This window comes from Spermophilus citellus (assembly GCF_964194105.1).
Source record: "Spermophilus citellus genome assembly, chromosome: 10".
In the NCBI taxonomy this organism is placed as follows: Eukaryota; Metazoa; Chordata; class Mammalia; order Rodentia; family Sciuridae; genus Spermophilus; species Spermophilus citellus.
This window is the reverse complement of record NC_138197.1, coordinates 74,173,015-74,194,776: the sequence shown is the minus strand read 5'-3', so window position 1 is coordinate 74,194,776 and position 21,762 is coordinate 74,173,015. Positions and strand designations below refer to the sequence as shown.

Sequence of the window (21,762 nt, the reverse complement as noted above, 5' to 3'; positions counted from 1 at the left end):
TCATAACATAATTGGTGGAAATATACTTTTAGCTATCAAAGAAATATTTTGTTATAGCTTGAATTCTGAAAAAAAGAGAAAAGTAAAAGCAAAAAAAAAAATTGCTGTTTTTTTTCACCACCGTATTGCTCACCATTTACCTGGCATGTCTTCCTATGGATTATTTCACTCAGCTAACAGTGGCACAGCTGTTAATATCACATTTGGGCTTGATGTGTATGGAAGGTATAAATGGTAATACCAGAATATTTTTTTTATTGATTGTTCAAAACATTACAGAGCTCATGATATATCATCTTTCATATATTAGACTCAATTGGGTTTTGAACTCCCATTTTTACCCCAAATTCAGATTGCAGAATCACATCTGTTACATACTCACATTATTGCATAATGGCATATTCGTGACTGTTGTATTCTGCTACCTTTCCTATCCCCTACTATCCCCCCTCCCCTCCCCTCCCCTCCCATCTTCCCTCTCTACCTCCTCTGCTGTTGTTCAATTCTCTCCCCTTTTTCCCCCTCCCCCTTGCCCCTCATAATCTCTTATAATTTTGTGTATCATTGAAGGTCTCCTACAATTTCCATATGCTTTCCCTTCTCTCTCCCTTTCTCTCCCCCCATTCGTCTTTGTTTACTGTTAGTCTTTTCCTCATGCTCTTCCTTCCTGTTCTGTTCTTAGTTGCTCTCTTTATATCAAAGAAGACATTTGGCATTTGTTTTTTAGGGCTTGGCTAGCTTCACTTAGCATAATCTGCTCTAATGCCATCCATTTCCCTGCAAATTCTATGATTTTGTCATTTCTTAGTGCGAGACAGCAAATCTTAAAGCCATAATATCCTCACTGATAAACTGAGACCAGAGAAAAGGATTGAATTTTCCAAGGTTTTACCATTAGTGATTGGCAGAGTGTGGAAGTCAGCTACCCTGCCCTCCCTCTCTTCCTCTCCTTCTTTCCCTTTTTTCCTTCCTGTCCTCCAGCCTTCCTTTTAAGTTCTTCTAAGCACCAAAAATGTTCTTCTCATGCACTGAAGTGTCCCTATGATCACGTGACATCCACTTCTTGCAGGGACTAAGGACAATAGGCAAGTCAGTCTTTGATATTTTCTTCTCTGGGCTGGCTGGAGCCAACCTATTAAATATTTTGGAGGTCAGGACTAGGAAAATGCATCGTGATCAAGGTTTTTCAGACTCTCTTGTTAAGTTCTTTCTGTTGGCAGCTTCATCCTTTCTTTATCGCCCAAGGACAGCAAGTCCTGTCTGCTACCCACCATGTGGCTTCCCTCTAACACAAGCTTAATTCAATGATTTAATTTTCCCTAAAAGGAACAAAGGACCAGTTGCCCAGAGTAAACACAAAGCCTCATGGTGCTAACTGCTGTCTCCCCTGGGGGAAAAAATGCCTTGGACTGGACCTGACACAAAAGAATCTGGATCAGACAGCCGTCAGTCTGTATTATTTTTCTCTGGATATATTTTGTCTGCAGCAAGCAGAGGCATCTAAAACAATTTTATTGCCCCAGGAATACATTTTATGTTCAGGATGTTCTCTTCAAAAATAGCTATTTTAGTTCCTAAATCATTGACTGTCTCACTAATGATTTTGTTTTTAAGTCTTGAAAGAACAGAAGTCTCTGGAAACTGTCACTCTTATTTCTTTTTTTCTTTTTCTTTTTCCTGACTCCAACAATTAAAAGTGTAGCTCTGAAGATAAAATAGTTCATGGCAGCTCAAGGAAATGGAGCAAGACAGAGAGCCCTGGTCCCACATCTACTTCCTGGCTGAGGAGGGACACTAGTGGGGCTGGCCTGGAAGAGACAGAGGACAGAGCAGCCTCTCTCAGCCTATCTGGACAATTGAATGATTCTGCCTGTCTTTCTTCTTCTTTGAATCTGTGGCTAGAGCCATCATTATGTATTTTTTAGAAGAATACAGAGGTGTTGATTAGGTAATGTTAAATGAAATAAATGCATTTGAATCAATTATTGCACTGATAAACTGAGTAAGTAACCCACAGTTATGCAGAAACACAAGTTGACAAATCAGAAAGTAATTATCTCAAAGGTGTGATCTGCTAATTGCTTTAAAGCAGAATCTCCTTGTTTCTATCACAGCTTTGATTTTCCTGAGAAAAATCCTATGTGGACCCCTAATGTATCAAAAGGAAGCAAAACAGATCAAGAGAAACCAACAAAAAAAATCCATAATTACTGTAGGTGGGGTGACATCCGGGCTGTTGGGACCTTAGAAAAGCTGTTTGACTTCTGAAAACCGAATTTTTTTTATATATCTGGATGAGGATAGAACTAAGAGAATTTCATGAATTGTAAATGTAAAGATATTTTGGTGTCAATGGAAGATTCTGGGAGACAAAATCCTTGAGGATTAAAGAAGACTGTTCTTTAATATCCATTTCAGTTACCATAAAAATACAAATTCTTGAAGTCAGAAGAGCCTTCTCAATGTCCCTTAAATCCTGTGATGTTTGGAGCTTTTGGACTTACTGATTTCAAAGGCTTGCTCTGGTGTTTAGATGTGACAGAGAATTTCTTTTTTGCATGGGGTAGAAGATGAGCAAGGCATCTCCTCCCTCCCCCTTCATGGGCAGAGATCAAGCTCCTCCCTGTGGAGATGGGAAGGAGTGGTTTCTGGACAGATGAGAAACACCGCTATTTCTACCCTCAGGAAAGCAATACCGTGCTGAGAGGCCCTGAAGTGTGAGCCTGGGCCATGGAGGCCTCTGTCCTGAGCCCCACATCCTGGGAGAAACGGCGGGCCTGGCTCCGTCAGAGCCGAAACTGGCAGACCCAGGTCCTGGAAGAGGAAGCAGCAGCTGCCCTGCAGGATGTCCCAGATCCTGAGCCTTCCAGCCTGGATGATGTTTTCCAGGAAGGTAAGAGGCAGTTAGACATCACACAGACTCCCACACAGTCTGGTGGTAGGGAGAAGGTGACACAGGTCCACAGACAGGAGGCATGGCCCCTTTGTTTAGACTAGGACCTCAGAGAGGCTCCTTTGAACAGATCTAAATGAGTTTAAGGGAAAGGGCATAAAGAAATACAAGATATAAATTATGCAAGAAAGAGGCAGTCATAATATTAGAAAGGGGCACATTCTGCATCATCCTGAGAAGCTTCTGTGGGAAGCAGAGGTTAGGGGTAGTCTGTGAATGAAGGCTTTGGGAGGTTTTGACTTTGTCTATGTAACAGACTATGCTCAAGCTGTGCGTGGAATCTTGACTGCAACTCTGTCACTAACAAGCTATGTGACCTTTGAGTCACTTACCTGAGATGTGCTGGTCCAGTTGAAACAGTAGTTTCTTTCCTACATGCCTCTCAGAGCTTCTTGGAGGTTCAGATGAGACCACACAGAGGAAACAAAACTTCTGACATAAATAAACCTATTCTTGCTTATTCGGTAGGAAATAAAAAGCACATCTTTTGAAAAAGAAGCCATCCCTGTTCCCTGACCTCTTGGGCATTTCCCAGGTCCCAGGGGTGAAGGGATAACAGAACCAGAGAGAGAAGACATAATCACTACCTTCCTATAAGGGTATCCTCTCATATCATAAAGGAAAGTTTTATGGGGAAAAAATGAATCGTGATATGGCTTAAATGAGGATAAACCTGTGGAATGGGTTGAGTTGCAGGGAAGAGGTCTGGTTCCCTTCAGGCCTCACAATGATGTGATGTGTGACTTTTCTAGGGAATCCAATCCATAAGATTGAAGACTGGCTGCAGGACTGCGGGTGAGTGCTAGACAAACCGTGGCCGGGGATGTGGTTGGGGGTCAGCTATGTTAATGGGCATGCTCCTTGGGAACTCGGAGAGGCCAAAGGGTTTGAACCAGACCTGAGGTGATGAGGTTGACAGTGATTGACAGGGTGTTGGAAGGATTTGGCATCAGCTGCTAATCCAGGATGGGAAGCAAATGCAACCCTGGAGTGAGGCTGAAGGCTTGGGAATTCAGGTGGATGTGAACTAAAGAATAGGCAGAAATGGGTATCTATGGGACATGGTGGAGCTGAGTTCCAGACTCCCACTCCACTGCTTCCCCTTTCAGACTGGAGTCCCACACTGTGTGACAAAACAGGAGTTAGAAAGAGGATCAGTGCACCATTGTTCTGTCTCAGCTATAGATCAGGAGGAGGGCTCAGGGTAACCACTGTCGTTCAAAGCAGTGAAGAGCTCAGGCCTTTCAAAGCAAAGTATGCCATCTCTTTGCTCAGAAATATTCGAATAGGCAACCCACACTCCTTCAGCCTCTACCGTCTTAGGTTCAATCTACCCAGACACAAAGCCGAAGCTAGTGACCTACTTAAGCCTGATCACTTTTGTGAGAAAGAATTCTCAGAATGTATTAGCTCCTGCACATCCTTATTCTCCCTCCAGGAAGGCAGGAATGTCTCAAGCTTTATATAGACTTTAATCTAAATTCATCTATTAATGACATCAATAACCCACTCTTTATTCAGTAGGAAACAAATAGCTCCAAATAATCCAAGGTTGACTAAAAATAGCCACATGCTTCTTCTCACAATCCGATTCCACACACAACTATTTGTTTATGAATTGGACCTACAGGAAGAACAGTACCTTGACTCCTCTAATTCACAGTTGAAAAGATACTAAGGGACCTTTCAACACAAGAATGAGAAGAGGGGAGCAGCTATGGGTCTAGTCCCTAGTGATTGAGAACTCTGCCCTAGAAGGCAATGTAAGGAGGATTTATTTTGTGCTTGTTTTTATAGTTTATAAAATGTGTTGTCCTTGTTATCCTAATTTTACTCACAGTTCATTGACTTCAAAGCCAACTAGTCATCCTCAACATAATGGAAGATAAAGGATGATGATAATAGGAATGTTTTGCAGGTTACTGGGTTTTAAAGTGCTGTACAGGTGTGAACAGGAGAAATCCTTGGCTCAGCTAATGTCTTTATCTCATTAACTACTCTTGAGTCTTATCAATTTATGTGTGTATTTGGTAAATGTCCAATTGTCTGACAAGGTGCCACATATTTTCAAATATGCTCCTTAATTTCAAATATACTACATTCTAGTTGAAATGAAAAAATTCACAGAAATACAAAATTGTAAGCTCAAGAAATAATATTTACCCATCTATGTTCTACAAAGATAAACTCTCATCCAAAACTTAAAAAAAGATGATCTGGTGAGTGAAAAGCCTCCAAGAGTCGAACCCAATTCTTGTGCTACTACCTGTGTAGCAAAGAGTAAGCAAATAAGTGAAATTCCATGGTAGATTCTTTCCCTATAAAGTATAACACTTGAATAATGAAGTGTCAAATAATAAAGTGTGAGGTTTAAATGAGATGATATATAGGTACATGCTTTGTACTCTAGAATGGTGTACAAATGGTCTGATTTAAAAGGATCTTTACACTTACTTGTAATTTCACAAAATCTGTCTGTTGGCCTACTGATCTATCTATCTTTCTATCTACCTCTATGTATTAGGAAAAAGTATGACCAGAAATGATATACACCAACTATTGGAAAGTGGTTACCACTAGGAAGGGAAAGAGTAGATACAATGATAATCAATGAGACTTTAGTTAAACCTTTAATATTTATTTTATTTATTTAAGATTCTGTTATTGATTACTTAACATTATATTTCTTCCTGAAGCTAATATATGGCATATGGTTCAAATGTGAAAGCCAGGTGGTAGGCACAGGGGTACCTGTCATAGTTCTTTTCTATGTTTTGAAAAACTTTCAATATTTAAACTCAAAAAGGCCATAAATCTATTGATGACATGCTCACATTTGTCTCTGGAAGGGGATTTGTTAGATTTAGAAAACATTTCCAATTTTCTTATTTTCTAATTCTCTTTAGTACATGTGTAATAGAGTCATGCACCTCTTATTGACACTTTAGTCAGTGACAAACTGCATGTACAACAGTAGTCCCCTAAGATTCTATCACCAAGTGACATCATAGCTGATCTGGGTTGTGTAAGTACACTGTATGATGTTTGCACACTGATGATATCATCTAATGGCTTATTTCTCAGAACATATTCTTGTTCTGAGAAATAGGAAATGCATGATTGCACTTTTTAGTTGTAATGGGGAAATTAAAGAAATTGAAGGATAATAATGATGAGAATGATTGATGATGGTGAGAGAACACTTGGCCTTTGGTAAGCAGATAGGAAGAAGACAGGAAAAGCACACTCTAAGCATGACATTCTGAGGTGCCACGGTCTTCAATTCTTAGGCAGCCAGGGCCACAGATGCACCAGGTACCTACATTCACTGTTTATCTGTCCACTAGGTTGCCCGTGAGGCACTTTGCAAATTTGATTCCAAGACCAAAAGTTTCCATTTTCTTTCCATTTTCAATACCAAATATCCTCTGGTAGCAAGAAGGCTTTCTTTTCTCCAAGTTCTCTAAGAAAATCCACCACCTTCTTGGACAATTTAGTGTCAGTCTCTCAGTGCAACTCCTTTGTGCTACAGGATTAGAACATGCACATCTTTACAAATTATGGCTCTCCTGTTTTCTTTCTCCCCTTACACTGTTAAAGAATTTTCTGGGACACAAAAATCTTGCTCATGAATCATCAGGGGTAAGAGTTCAGAGCCCAGAAATCATCATGAGGGCTTTGACTTAAATCTCTGCAGGCAGACATCTATGTAAACTGCTGGAAGGAGCTCAAAATAGCCACATGCTTCTTCTCACAATCGGATTCCACACACAACTATTTGTTTATGAACTGGACCTACAGGAAGAACAGTACCTTGGCTCCTCTAATTCACAGTTGAAATGATGCTAAGGGACCTTTCAACACAAGAATGAGAAGAGGAGAGCAGCTATGGATCTAGTCCCCAGTCATTGATTTTCTCGTCTATACAATGACTTATGAATGTGTGGGACCTGGGTGTAGACATGAAGTTTCAAATCATCATGCTCAGTAAGAAGGCATCAATAGATCCAGCTCATGTTCATACTCTGTGGTAGATTCTCCCTACCACACACACAGGAAAGCCCACTGCCCCAAGCCTGGTCTTGGGCTGGTCCCCAAAAAGAGAATACAAAATGACTGCAACAAGAGAAGGGCACAACTAGAGAAGAGAACTGTAGGATGAGCACCCAATAAAGACTGTGCCTACTGAATAGCAAATTTTATTGAAGTGTACATATCATCAGTTTTTGTTTATTTATGTTTTGTTTTGCTTTGCTTTTGGGCCTACTGAGGATTGAACTCAGGAGTGCTTTACTACTGAGCTACATCCCCAGTCCTGTTTTTTTTTTTTTTTTTAAGACCAAGTCTTGCAATCCTCCTGCCTCCATCTCCAAAGTCACTGGGATTACTGCTGTGCACCACTGCACCCAGCACATGTTTGATTTCAATACAAATTATATTGAAGTATAATATACTTTATGGAAAATCAGTGAGCATTAAGTATAGAGCTCAGTGAATTTTCACAAAAGGAACGCAACCCAGAAACCTGAAGAAGACCATTATCAGCACTCCAAAAACCCCTTTCTGTCTCCCTCTATTTACTACCCCGCCTACCAGGGTAATCAATATCTTGATTTATAATATTATAGACAAGTTTTAGAATTTTTAAACTTTATGTAATAGAACCATGCAGTATATACTATTTTATCTGTTTATTTTGTTTAGCATTATATTTGTGATGTTTATCCATGCATTTACGTGTAGCAGTAGATCATTCTTTTTTATCCTTCAGTAGTATTAAATTACATAATTATCATTATAAGTTTTTCCATTTTACACTAAGTAGAGATTCTGGGGTTTCCTTTTTGGATTATTAATGACTAGAATGCGTGTGTGTGTGTGTGTGTGTGTGTGTGAGAGAGAGAGAGAGAGAGAGAGAGAGAGAGAAAGTGAGAGAGAGAGAATATGCACTGTCATTTCCATTGGGTACATCTTAGAAGTGGGATAGTAGTCTGTTTTAATTGTAGCTCTGATAATAGTATGCCTTAGGAATTTCATCTCTAATCCTAAAATCCAAAATGCTTCAAAATCTGAAATGTTTTGAGGGCTGACATGAAACCATTAGTGGAAAATTCCACATCTGACCTTATGGGATAGGTCACAGTCAAAATGCAGTACACTAAAAATATCAAATAAAATTCCCTTCAGGCTATGTGTGCAGAGTGTATATAAAACATAAATGAGTTTCATGCTTAGAATTAGGCCCCATCCCCCAAGATATCTCATTATGTATATGCAAATATTCTAAAATTTTAAAAACCCAAATTCTGATCTAAAGCATTTTGGATAAAAGATTCTCAACCTATAGCGTATAGCAATAACACAAGCATAAAATGCAATATGAATCTAATATTCTAGTATTAGATGACTATATTAGTTATCATAGCATCTTAGCACTCATAGTAAATATTAATGTTTATGAATTTTTTAAATATTTTAATATATACACACGTTTGTAGTATTACACTACAACACATTTTTGTGTAATTATGTGAAAGGACAAAAGTATATATTTGTACTTCTAGTTGTATTATTAGAGTTACTTGTTCTTAATTAGCTTAAGCTTCAATACCTTTCAGTATTGAAGGTACAAGCAAAAGTTGTCTAGATATGTAATGATTTATCTTGTAAAATGTAAGTGCCACTTGATCTACAGATTTGATTAATTAATCCCATTCCTGTTGTTAAACATCCTGTCAAGTAATACTCCAAAAGCCTGAGAGGTATCTGAATTGCTGGAGATGGATAAAAGGGGAGGTTTGTTTAGGGCCAGCTCCAGTCTTTTTCCCTGCTAACTCATCATTCGAACCTTTTTCCTCTCTAGCCGCCACTTGAGATTACATTCAAAGCATCGTGCACAACTGCCATTTTAAAAACTTTCAGGAAAGCAAACTCTAAAAATCTCACTACATATCAGTGCCTGAAGTGGACTTAGCTCATGATAAAATCTAGAGATCCGAGGCCCTTACACAGTATTTGAGAACACACTAGCAACAAGAGGCCAAGTCTGGAACCAGATGTGCTAGTCCCAGTTTAAAGCTTTTTCACAGATTACTTCAATCACCTGTTTTGAAAGAGAGCAAATTCCTTCCTTGTTTATAAAACTGAGTTGTTTCTTACCACCACTTATGCTGATTTCCGTTTGTTCTTCTGGTAGAGATGGTAAATGTTTGATAAGACCATATCTCAAAATCTTAAAAATAAGCAAGGTGCAGTTCTGCTGTTTCCTGAAAGACATGATACTCAGCAAGATAGTGGTTCCAAGAAAAAGGAGGTGTGGGTAGATAAGGTGATTTCCTAAAATCTTTAAGAAAAAAAAATGTTTGTATTTGTGATTTGGAAAATATGGCACCAAAACCCCTCTTCTATAAATGCATGTAGTTTTTCTTCTTTATTCCCTATTTTATATTTTATCTAAAGACTGAAGAATCATTCCAAACCTGGCCTTAAACAATGTCACCAGGACAATGGCAGTACCATCAAAATATAGTGCATTCCAATCTCAGATCCTTATTGATACCTCTATAAATTTGTCCATCAAGTAACCACCGTCTTAGCTTTCTCCAAAAGAAAAGCAAATTAAGTACTGCTGACTCCCGTTGGAAAATAATATGAATATGTGGGAGATAATTCAGGAAAAGTCCAATAAAAACTGTAGTGATTTCAACGTGTAAGATGATTTTTGGATTTTAGAGACTCTGAAGAGGGGCTTTGTGAAGAAGCAGGACAATCCATCTACAATGGTAAGTAAGGACTCTGTTCTGCTCTTCTACCTGAAGAGCAATACAGCTGTTGGGGGGGGGGGGAGGTGGTATACACACATAACAATGCTTGCATATCTCTAAAGTGTCTGCAAAACACCTTTTAGTTGTTACAAGGGAGTCCAGAAGGCCCAAAAGAAAGTGCCAGCTCAGAGCCCACAAGCTCACCAATACTCAAAAATTATCTTCTGTTAGTGGTGCTCAGCCAAGGACCACTGCTATGGGAAAAGCGCTTTAAAAAACGTGTGCATTTATATATGTGTGTGTCTGTGTGTGAGGGTGTACAGCCTCATGTGTTTTCCGTTTGGCAAGGGACTGTGTGATATAAAACACGGGTTAGTATATGTGAGTGTATGTGTGATTCTGAATCAAAACATGAGTGAGATTCCCCAGGGTAGCTCTGGAAACATGTGGATGCCTAATGTCATATGTGGTTGTGCAAATCTAAGGATTTGTGTAGATGTCCAAATATACAATTGTGTCTTTGTGTGTGTGCACGTGTGTGTGTTCCAGACTAATTTTACGTGACCCTCACCTGATTATTTGACAGAGTGCTACAGCCATGGGGCCAGCTTTGAGGATGACTTGACCCTTGGAGCAGAGGGTAAGTGACACAGCTCTCTGAGGTTGAGACAAGGGAAGAAGCTACACATTGGATGAATTAAGGAAAGTATGGAAGGGGAAAACTTCAGAAAGAAGCAGGCTCTCCCTGGGGTCTTTCTGTAGAGAAAGAATGGTCTCATTATGCTCTCATGCAAAAACACAAAGTGTGAATGCTCAGAAACACTTCCTCGCCAGCCTATCATGACTCCTAAAGGTCCATCCCTGGAGCTTGCCTTTGGCTTCTGGGAAGATAACATAAAAATCAATGGAATATTTGTTGCCCACACATCTTTAAGACTATTTTTCTCTGTAGAAAGCCCAGAGAAGACTGAGTCCTGGGTTTAAGAGAGATTGATCTGCAGGAAGAAGGGACTTGAGTACAGCAGGGATGCCCAACCACCTACCATTTCTCCTGGACCTATAGAGACTCTTGTGGTGGGTCAGGAACAGGAGCCTTGAGAGCAGAATGACTGTCTACCTCAGGATGGGGGTTGGGGAGTTCTTACCTAGACATCAGTCATGGGTTAAAAGTTCAGAGGTCAGGTGTCTTCTGCCTTATCTGTCCCCCTTCTAAACTATGCTAAATAATCTTAAGACCCACTAAGAGCAGAGTTCTTGTGGTCCAGCTAGCCTGTAGCAGTGGTGTAGGGGAATAGAAGGGCAGTTTTAAGTTCAGAGGAGCAACTACAGTGATCTTCATTTTCCCTTTTAACATGTTCTTTGTCTTTCTGTTCCTGTCCAGCCACACTGCTGGCCGCCAATGGAAAGCTCTTCCCCAGGTAAGCGTTAGGGTCAGCCAGGGTGAATGATGTCTCCTTTAGGAGACGGAAAACTAGAGTAAGACCAGAATCAAAGAAATTAAAAACCGATTCATAATAGAGACTGAAATTTTCTAAGCAGCAATGAGGACATAGACTGAGTTTCTTCCACAAATAGTTCAAAGGCATCCAGCAGAGGGTGGATATACCCAGTGGGGGATGCTTGGTGCCAGGGTGCAGGCTGGCAATGAGGTTTATATGACATCAGCTTTGATCTCTGCAGGAGTTTTCTCCACACACCCAGGCCTGGACAGCTACTTGATCTTGGCTGTAGTTTGGCATCCAGCAGCATGACTGGGGGGACCAACAAGACTAGTTCAAGGTAAGTACTAAGTTCAGTAGGACTGGGAGGGTGAGGAAGATAAGAGGCAGAGGAGAATGGACCTAAGAGCTATTTCCCTTTTTTCTGGGATGTCTCACTGGAGCTTTTATGCACTCTTGAAAAATATGACCATTTTTTGCTTTTAGAACAGTGGGGGATGCAGGGAACTAGATCCTATATATAAAATACGGGTATCTTCTCCCACCGAACATTCTACTCCAGGAGGTATAGTAATGTTACTGTCACAGTGACGAGACTCACAGTAAGTACTCAATAAACAGTGTATTGATCCATCAACTAATTTGTTGATTGAATGAAGCAATAAAATATCAGTTAATGCTGGTCATTCAATCACTATAGAATTTAAAAAGCCGAAGCAGACAGACTGACTCTGAGGGGCTCAACTAGAGGGTGGACAAAACATATGTACAAACCTTAAACAAGAGAAAAGTGATGAAATATTGAAAATTGGAGTCAAATTTTTAATTCGAGACCTGGTTCTGAGACTAAACTTTGTCACATGACTGTGTTTAGAGATTCATCCTCCCTGAGCTGTATAGCTTGAGCTATACCTAGTTCAACTCAATGAGAATGTCAGGAAAGAGGATTCAGGTATCTGAATTGTTTTTTTTTAAAGGCCCATATGCAGCCATGTCTGTGAATCACTCTCCAGTCATATGTCTGCAATTCACAGATAGGGACACTCAGGACCATGGAGATAAAATGAGCACTTAGCTAGCGAGCACAAGAGTAGATTCAGGATTCTAACTCTTCAGCTATGAATTAAGCAAGACCGTCCCTATTTGGATCAAAAAACCCAGCATCATTTCTGAAAAGAGTGATGATGTTTATCTAAAAACCTCAAATAATCCATAACTACACTGTCCCCATTGTCTGAAATGCATTTATTGACCACTGGTGTTACCAGTAGGACTCAGATTTGAATGTAGGTAGAGACTGGTGCCAGAGAGAAAGAAAGAGAGAGTGAGCACTTGATCTTCTGTGACCCAGGGCTTCTCTCCTGAAAATAGTGCTAGTAAGAGGTATATTTTCCATAATCAGGATTTGAATGCACCTACTGATTTGTTTTTGCCTTCAGAGTGAGAATAAAAGCAGGCCTATGTTTCTTAAGCACTCATCATTTAACTCTTCCACATACAACTACTAGGGCAAGTTGAGTGGCACGTTGCAAAGCAAAAGCCAGATATATCACAATATTATCTAATTAATAATGCATAAGTAGTTCATAATGCAACCACATAATTTCTTTGCATCTACACTGCTTTTCATTTTTCAAAATGTTTTCTTATTTATTTAAATTTTTTCAACTGTAATAAGTTGCTCACAGTACTGTGCTGAGATTTTATTCAGTTTTAGAACCAGATTGCAATTCCCATGTTTCAGACAGAGAATTTAGGTTCTAAGAAGTGAAAGCTTTTCTCAAAGTCACAGAGGAAGGTGGAGAAATCGCCAGAAAGAAATGTCTCCTGATACTTTTATTAGAAATCCTAGATTTTCCTAGGTCTCAAAGTTGTTTCCTGTTTATCCAAACTCCCTCATTTCAGCATCTCAGAGATTCTGGACCAGGTGCAAGAAGATGCAGAAGATGTCCTCTTTAGTCTGGGCTTTGGCCAAGAAGACCACAAAGACACTTCTCGGATCCCTGCAAGATTTTTCACCAACCCCTCTCAGGCCAAGGGCATCGATTTCCAGCTCTTCCTGAAGGCTCAGGTGCGGAGGATTGAAATGGAGGATCCCTGCCTCATGTTAGCCAGTGAGTGTTACCATGGATGCGTGTTCCACTTCTCTGCCAGCCTCGGTTGTTCACAAAGGGGCCTAATGGCCCCAAATCCTATACTCTTTTGGTTAGATTCACTTGACCCTTTGTCTCTTCCATTTCCTCTTATGTTGCTTAGGGAAGATGGATAACTTTGATGTTTGCTTCTTTCTCTTGAAGAAATAGTCTTCAAGAGATCTCAGACCACTATTGCTTCCTTTAGACCTTGTCTCGTTCAGCTGAATTAAATCAGTACAATGTCTGTAAATCTTAACCCATTTTCTATTTCCTATTTGGGATATCCTCTGAGTATGGAGACTCAAGAAAGTCCAGAAAAAGTACCCTGAGTATACAAAACCTAAAGGGGGAAAACACTAATGGGTAAATTGGTAGCTTTCTTTGAAGTTTGAGCTTTAGAAAGCCTTTTGAAGGGAGATATTTCAGAGTGAATTTGCTGATTGTGCTCCTGAATCACCATCTTTAACCCTTTACCCAGGCAGGTTCAGGCAGGTGCAAACGCTGGCCGTCACTGCTGATGCCTTCTTCTGTCTCTACTCCTACGTGTCTAAGACACCTGTCCAAAAATTCACACCATCCCATATGTTCTGGAATTGCAACCCAACGGATGTGCCATCCATCAGGATTCTGGCCCCAGAGTCTGAGCCCCACTCACCCAGAGAACGCCTCCGGAAAGCTATCTCCAAAATGTGCCTGTACACAGGTTCCCGGGATCGGTTGTCTCCACCCCGCAACACCCCCAAAAGAAACAGTTTGGACCAAGTGGTGTGGGAAGTAATGGACAGAGTGAGAGAAGAGAAGCTGGTTCTCCAGAAAGGCCCTGGGTTTGAGGAAGGTCCACAGGAAGAGACTGCCAGCCCTACAAGGGATTCACAGCTCCCTGCTTCCTCTCCATGTGTCTTCTACCCTAATGAGGAAACACAGCAACGGATGTCCACAGTTCTGGCACCATCACAAGATCTGGATTCTAACCCCGAGACACCCTGTTGCAATCATTATCAAACCAGAGCGAATCCACAATGGAGCACAAACTCTGCACAGGTAAGGAGAGAGCTGTGGGGTCTACAGGCTACCAATAAGGAAGCTCCTTCAGCCACGAATGAGATATTCTGGAAAAGAAAGAGCAAAGCAAGAAAGAGCCTATTTCAAAAGAGTTCCTTGGAAAAGAAGGTTAAGTCATTGGACTTGTCAATCATCCAGCAAAAATGGAGGCAGAACCAAAACAGACCAGAACTGCACCGATCTCTAACCCAGCAGCCTCAACACACTTTGGGCTCAAAGAAGGTAAGTGGGTTGGAGGTGAAAGAGAGAATGGCAGAGAAAATCTGTGGATTCTTACCCAGAAGGTGAGGGAGTCCTTCTGGGTAAGAAGGATAGCAGATCCAGGGTTTCTATCCTCCCTAGATGTGTCACTTCTTGAATTAAATTCAGAAACTTTTGAGAATGGATTAATATACAGGGAGAAAGAGAAACAGGCCTTGTTTCTTAAGAGCATTCAGATTTCAAAGCTGCTTTTGTTATTCTTATCTGATCTGATCCCTGTTGAAGGTTCTCATGAAACACACCTGCCCTTATCGTTTGCTGGGATCCTCATGAAAGTGCAAAAGGAAGTTAGGCATGTGCAAAGCTAGAAACTATTAACTAAAATATGTTCTCTCCTACCATAAGAAATGTGTAACCATTAAGACCTAAAAGTCCAGTTTCTAAATCTAGAAGTTTTATACTAAGGACTTCTGTGCTAGGAGAGGATAGTATGGGCAGAATGTCCCCTAGCCTCTGATCTGTCCCCTTCCCTGCCTATATCTGGATATGTCCTACTGTATAAGAAGCTTTGCACACCCATGTGCATGTATATCCAAATGCCACAATCCCTTAACCACTCAGACCTGGGGTTGCACACACTAGCAAATAAGTCTCCTCTGAGAGAATAGACATCAGGCAAAACCAGGGCAGGTCCCTGGGCCAGCTCAGGGCCACATGACTAGCAGGTGGGGACATCATCTAAGTCTACCAACACTTCACCCTGTGGACCCTCTAAAACTGAGCACTCCTCTTACCTGGGTATACAGGTATTACTGCCATTGATTGTTTGTATTCTTTAGAAAAAATCTCTCAAATCCTTGCCACAGAGAGAGGCTGTGTTTATTTGCAATATCATTTGCATATTTGTTGCCTCTCATCGAATGTAGAGCTGTACTCCTCTCCTATCTCCTATCCAAGATTCCTATCCAAATCTCCCAAACACTCAACCTCTTTCCCCCACAGGTAGGTGCCACCCTGCACCTTTTCTTGCCTCTGTGTCCCATTGGCTCTGACCATATTCTGCTGGGATCTTGGTTACAGGTTCAGAGCAACAGTGAGGAAGAGGAGGAGGAGAGCGACTGGCCCAGCAGACCCAGACACTCTGACCTCTACCAGACTTTCCCTGGCAAAAACTCAAGAAGTAAGTGAGCTTGTCTTTCCAGCAATGGTTCTCAAATTTGGCTACACATTGTAATCACCTGGGGAGATTTTTTTTAATATCCATGATGGAAGGGCCCCACGTGCTACAGTTCTCATTTCATTGGTATGGCATGGAAACCATGGCTGACTTGTTTTTAAGCTCCCCAGAGGAGGCTGGAAAATACTTTTCTAGATCAGTAGCGCTCAGACTTTATCAGACATCAGAGTCACCTGGAGGGCTTGTTAAAATTAAAATACAAATGGCTGGTCCCCAACTCGCTGAGTTTCTGATTGAGTAGGATCCAACAGGGCCCAAGAATTCGCCTTTCTAACAAGTTTTCAGGTGATGCTGCTGCTTGTCTGGTGGTCAGTAATGGAGAACAACTATTCCAGAGGAAATTCTGCATAATCTTAACATTTAAAATGCAGTCCATAACCAACAGCATCAGCATCGTCAGAAACACAGAATCTCAGTCTCCATCCCAAACTTACTGAGTCACAATTTTTTGCATTTAAAATGTTTTTATTATAGAAAAGTTCAAACATATGTATAAGTAGAAAAATTAATATAATAATGAATCCCCATATACTCCTTACCCACTCCCAGCTGATATCAATTCATGTTTCTCCTATTACTTCCTTTTCTGATATTATTTTGAAGGAAATTCTGGACTTCACATGATTTCTGCACACATGTCTAAAATATTTGGACTCTTTTTCTTATTTAAAACAAAACTGGGAAGCAACCAAGAAGTTTTTCAGTAAATGAATGGATAAATGACTGTGGTTACGTTCAGACAATGAAATAATTATTCAGCACTAAAAGGAAGTGAACTATAAAGCTGTGAAAAAACATTGAGGAAACTATAAACATGGAGTGAAAAAGCCAATCTGAAAAGGCTTTATACTCTATTATTCCAACTATATGACATTCTTTTTTTTTTTTGCAACGTTCTCATATTTTATTCCATCCTGACTTTTTGTCTACTGTCAGCTTTTTAAAAATTTTGTTTTAATTAGTCATACATGACAGTAGAATGCACTTTGATATATCATATATAATGGAGTATAATTTCTCATTCTTCTGGTTATACATGATGTAGAATCCCACCAGCCAGAGTTATGTTATACAATTATATACATTATCACTACACACACACACACACACACACACACACACACACACACGGTGATAATGTCTGATTCAATCTACTATCAAGATCCTTAGGTTAGGTAATTCATTTATTCACTGAAGTTTAAGAACTATTGCTGTAGAAGTTGTCTAACAGGTAGAGACATCCTTGATGATCTGTATGACACATGCTTGTGGCCATGTTCTAAACCAGCCCACCTCATAGGACTCAGGGCAGATTCCACAATGTATCTCACAGCTGTGTTCATTTAGAGTCTGAGGGCATTTCTGCAGCTAGAGTCTGATAATCACAACTCTCCACCCCCTTCCTAGAGCAGGATAATGAACTTAACACACCTAGTTATTGCAGTTGAAATTTCTTTCCTCCAGAGATGAGTTTTTTTTTTTCCACACTAACTCTTTCAGAGGTATTCCTTTTGCCTTTGAACAGGTTTATTACCATACCCTAGGCAGAGACTGAATGCCCCCTCGCCCACAGAATAAATTAGCAAATGATGTTAAAAGGAAAAAATGAATTTAATCACAGTTTAGCCAGAGATGGGAAGGTAGAGAACCTTCCCCTGCTCATCATATAGGAACATTAGAGTTTACAGGAATAAAAGCCAGGAAATATGTAGATTCAGCCAGGCTGCACTAACCAAAAATATGTTACAATTCCAGTTTTTCAATCCTTCCTGGCACCTGCCTAGACTTTGGGGTCAGTTCTTCAGTTTCCACTCTCAGCATGAGCAAACTCAGTTGCAGAAAAAATGATTTGGGGGAGATTGGGGCTTTTAATTTTAAAGGGACTCTGCTGTAGTCTGAGTAGAAATTTATTATGTGAACTAAGAAAAAATTAATCTCTGATAGTTTTAACCTCCTCTGTACTACAGCCACAAAAAAAAAAAAAAAAATGGCATGAGGGATCATGGAGTTTTTTTCCCTAGGATAGTAGGAATTGAAATTTTTCTTGGATTAAGTAAATGAATTTTGGTCAGAGATCCCTCTATTTTGGACATCTTGGTACTATCTACTGCACTTTCTGTCCCAATAGTTTTTGTTGCTGTTATTGTTAATACTCTAAACTCTCAATGATATATGCCCAAACACACAAAGATCTTTGATTCTCTTTTGATGGTAATTCCCTGTGGGTTTAGGATCTGAATGAATCACTCTCCTTTCTCTTTTACCTATCATCTACAGCTCTGGGTATGTAAGTGGTATGTATACACTTAGTGGCAAAAGAGGCAAATATTAGAAGGCAACAATGTGTTACATGTAGTATAAAAAGTTTAAGAAGGGGGCTGGGGTTGTGGCTCAGTGGTAGAGCACTTGCCTTGCATATGTGAGGCACTGGGTTCGATCCTCAGTACCACATAAAAATAAATAAAGGTATTGTGTCCATCTACAACTAACTTAAAAAAAAAAAAGTTTAAGAGGCTTTCAGGTTCCTGTCTGGAATGTAAGAAGTTAGAAGTTACCCCTACATTCAAACAAGTAAAAAGCCCAACGGACAGAAAAACCTAATCATTCTTCTTAGATTCATGAGAAAAGTGGTGTCAGAGGGCAAATCATTTCCTCTGCTGCTGGAGAGATTGACGGGCTACTGCAGAGATTCACGATTTGCCAGACTAGAAAACTCCCAAGCAGAAACCCCTCCAGGAACCAGTGGCACTTGCTGGAGGTTCGGCATGGACAGGGATGAGAGGTGAAAACTCCAGGGGCACCCCACACTTGGTGAGTTTTGCCTCTAGGAACTCAACCAGGTTCTTACAGTAAATAACAAAGAAAAATCCCCTATGACTTCTGGCAGAAGAAGGAAGAAGGTTTGCCCTCAAGAAAAACTAATTAACCAAAGTATAAACTGCTGGGGTTTTATTAAAAACTAGCTGACCCTGAGGGAAGGAAAGCACCTAACTCCTGTTCCCTGGAGACATCCTGTCCCACCAAAGTGGGGAGAAGAGGCAGAGAAGCATATGTGGAATTCCTAGTCCAGAGGTACAACTAAGACTGTAGGAGACTTCCCCTCCCCCTCATAGCTCACCACTACATTACTAAAGACCTAATTTTAGCACCGAGCCCATGTCTGGTTGTCAAGAAGAAATTATAGGATGTACTCAAAGGCAAAAAGAAAAAAAAAAAGGCACAGATTGAATAGATAATACAAACATCAGAACCAAAGTCAGACATGATTATCAGACTGGAAGTTTCCAACAACTATGATTTTAATGCTAAGGACTCTAAAGATAAAGTAGACAGCAAGGAAGAATAGATGAGCAATGTAAATAGAAGACGAAAATCCTGAAAAAGAATTTTAAAAATAAATGTTAGCGAACAGAAGCACTGTAACAAAAATAAAGAATGCCTTTGAGGGGCTTCTTAATGGACTGCACATGGCTGAAAGAAGAATCCTGAGCTTGAGGGTATAGCAATAGCAACTATTAAAACTAAAAGCAAAGAGAAAAAAAGACTGGGGAAAATAAAACAGAACAGAATATCTAAGAAATGCAGAACAACTACAAAAGACATTACATGTGGCTTAATGAAAATTCTAGAAGAAGAGATAAAAGAACAGAAAAAAATATTTGAAACAATAATGAATATTTCTCCCAAATGAATGTCAGACACCAAATCACAGACCCAGGAGGCTCAGAGAACATTAAGCAGGATAAATGCAAAACAAAAATAAAAACAACTATCCATATTATTTTTTGAAGTACAAAATGTCAAAACTAAAAAAAATAAATACTTCAAGAAGCTAGGGGAGGACCATAGACAATACACCTTACTTATAGAGATTCAAAGATAAGAACCACATCCAACTTCTCAGAAACCATGCAAGCAAGAAGAGTGTGGTGTGAAATATTTAAAATGTTGAGAGAAAAATAAATAAAAACAACAACATAGAATCCCATTCCCTGCAAAATTGTTCTCCAAAAGGGAAAAGGAAATAAAAACATCTCAGACAAATATAAATTTGGTGCTAATAGACCTTCCCTGTAAGAAATGCTAAAGAAATTCTTTAGAGAGAAGGAAAAAGATAAAGGTCAGAAATTCAAATCTACATAGGGGAAGATCATCAGAGAAAGAATAAGTGGAGGTAAAATAAAAAGCTTTCATTTTTTTGTATTCTTGATTCATCTAACAGATAATGGTTTATTCAAAGTAATAATCTAATAGTGTGTATTATATATATTACATGTAAGTGAAATGAATGACAGAAATTGTACAAGGGGCAGCAGAGAAGAATTAGGATTATTTTATTATAATGAGGTACTTACACTACCCTTTAAGTAATAGAGTGTTTCTTGAATGGAGTTGGATTCATTACAAATGTATATCATAAAATCTAGGGAAACTGCTATAAAGTGAAAAAATGAGATATAACTCACGCCAAAAAGAAAAAAAGATGGAATGATATAAAATGCTAAATTAGAAACAAAGGAAGCTGGGAATGGTGGCACACACCCAACATGCACAAAGCCCTAGGTTCAATCCCCCTAGGTTCAATCACCACAAAAGAAGAAGGGGGAGGGGGGAAGGGAGGAGAAGAAAGAAAAGAAGGAGGCAAAGAAGGAGAAGAAGATCAACAACCTTAACAGACACCTCATCAAAGATAAATAGAAAATAAGGATATGACAAAATGCTCCACATCATATGTCACCAGGGAAATGCAAATCAACACAGTGAGATGCCCCATACATTTGTTATAATGACCAAAATCTGGAGCGCTTACCACACTTAATGAGGTGAGGACATGGAACAGTAATAACTCTTCATTTGTTGCTGGTGGAAACAAAAAATGGTATAGCCACCCTGGAAGACAGCTTGGCAGTTTCTTAAAAATCTAAACAGACTTTTACCTGTTCCCCCCAAGAATGAAGACTTAATGTACACACAAAAACCTGCACATGGATGTTGATAGCATCTTCATTCATAATTACCAAAACTTGAAAGCAACCAAGAAGTCCTTCAGTAGATGAATGGATTAAGAAACTGGTACATCAGACAGCTGAATCTTATTTAGTATTAAGGAGAAATAAGTTATTAAGGAGGAGACTTAAGTATATATTACTAAATGAAAGAAGTCATTCTGAAAAGGCCACATGCTGTATGATTCCATTTTTATGACATTCTGGAAAATAAATTATTATGAGACAGTAAAAAGGGGACAGAGGGGAGGGAGTGATGAACAGGCAGAGCACAGAGGATATCTATGGCTGTGAAATTACTCTGAGCTGTACTACAGTGGTGGATACATATCATCATACATTTGTCCACACCCACAGAGGTCAGCTCCCAGAGTGGACCCTAATATAAACTCTGGACTCTGGGGGATGATGTTGATACCTCTGGTTATTGGTGACGAGTTCTGCTCCCTCACATGTTGAAGTATAACATTAGAGAAGCACGCCAAGGCAAGCATATAAAGCAGGGTTTATTTAAAAAGGGGTAACGTAGATTTCTCCCAGGAGAGAGAAGGGGGCCATAGCTGGTATCCTGGTATCTCGAGAAGTGAGGTGTTCTGCCCTTTTATATGTCCTAGGCTTCCTTTGTTCTCCTGCTCTCTTCCCCTTATCTCTCTCCTTCATCCATAGGCCCAAGAATGCTAGGTGGGACAGCCAAAAGGTGGGAAACAGGTGAGCTGAAGGGGGTAGGGGAGGACGGAGCAGCCCAGCACACATTAACGAACAACCTTATAGTTCCCTGTAGGGAGGGGCAATTCCTGGGACAGGTTACCTTGGCAACAGGTTGGAACAGGGGCAGATTTTTGATAAAAGTGGAGGAAGGGCTCTGAAGGAATTAACATTTCAGTCCCTCAGAGAGAAGTCTCTAACATCTAGGACTCACTCAAATTAGCCTCCTGGATCAGACCTGATTCGATTTACCTATCCAT

The 21,762-nt window shown here is 40.0% G+C and overlaps 1 protein-coding gene across 1 annotated transcript in view; it reads left to right on the top strand.

The window, feature by feature from the left end:
- Window positions 1–21,762, top strand: part of TESPA1 (thymocyte expressed, positive selection associated 1) — a 40,308-nt gene that overhangs the window by 8,641 nt on the left and 9,905 nt on the right. Inside the window, exons 3-11 of the mRNA XM_081309375.1 lie at window positions 2,686–2,893; window positions 3,706–3,748; window positions 9,686–9,735; window positions 10,304–10,357; window positions 11,099–11,135; window positions 11,398–11,496; window positions 13,062–13,270; window positions 13,770–14,575; window positions 15,635–15,734. Coding sequence (XP_081165501.1) covers window positions 2,731–2,893; window positions 3,706–3,748; window positions 9,686–9,735; window positions 10,304–10,357; window positions 11,099–11,135; window positions 11,398–11,496; window positions 13,062–13,270; window positions 13,770–14,575; window positions 15,635–15,734 — 1,561 coding nt within the window. The 5' untranslated portion in view covers window positions 2,686–2,730. The remainder of the gene's footprint in view (window positions 1–2,685; window positions 2,894–3,705; window positions 3,749–9,685; window positions 9,736–10,303; window positions 10,358–11,098; window positions 11,136–11,397; window positions 11,497–13,061; window positions 13,271–13,769; window positions 14,576–15,634; window positions 15,735–21,762) is intronic.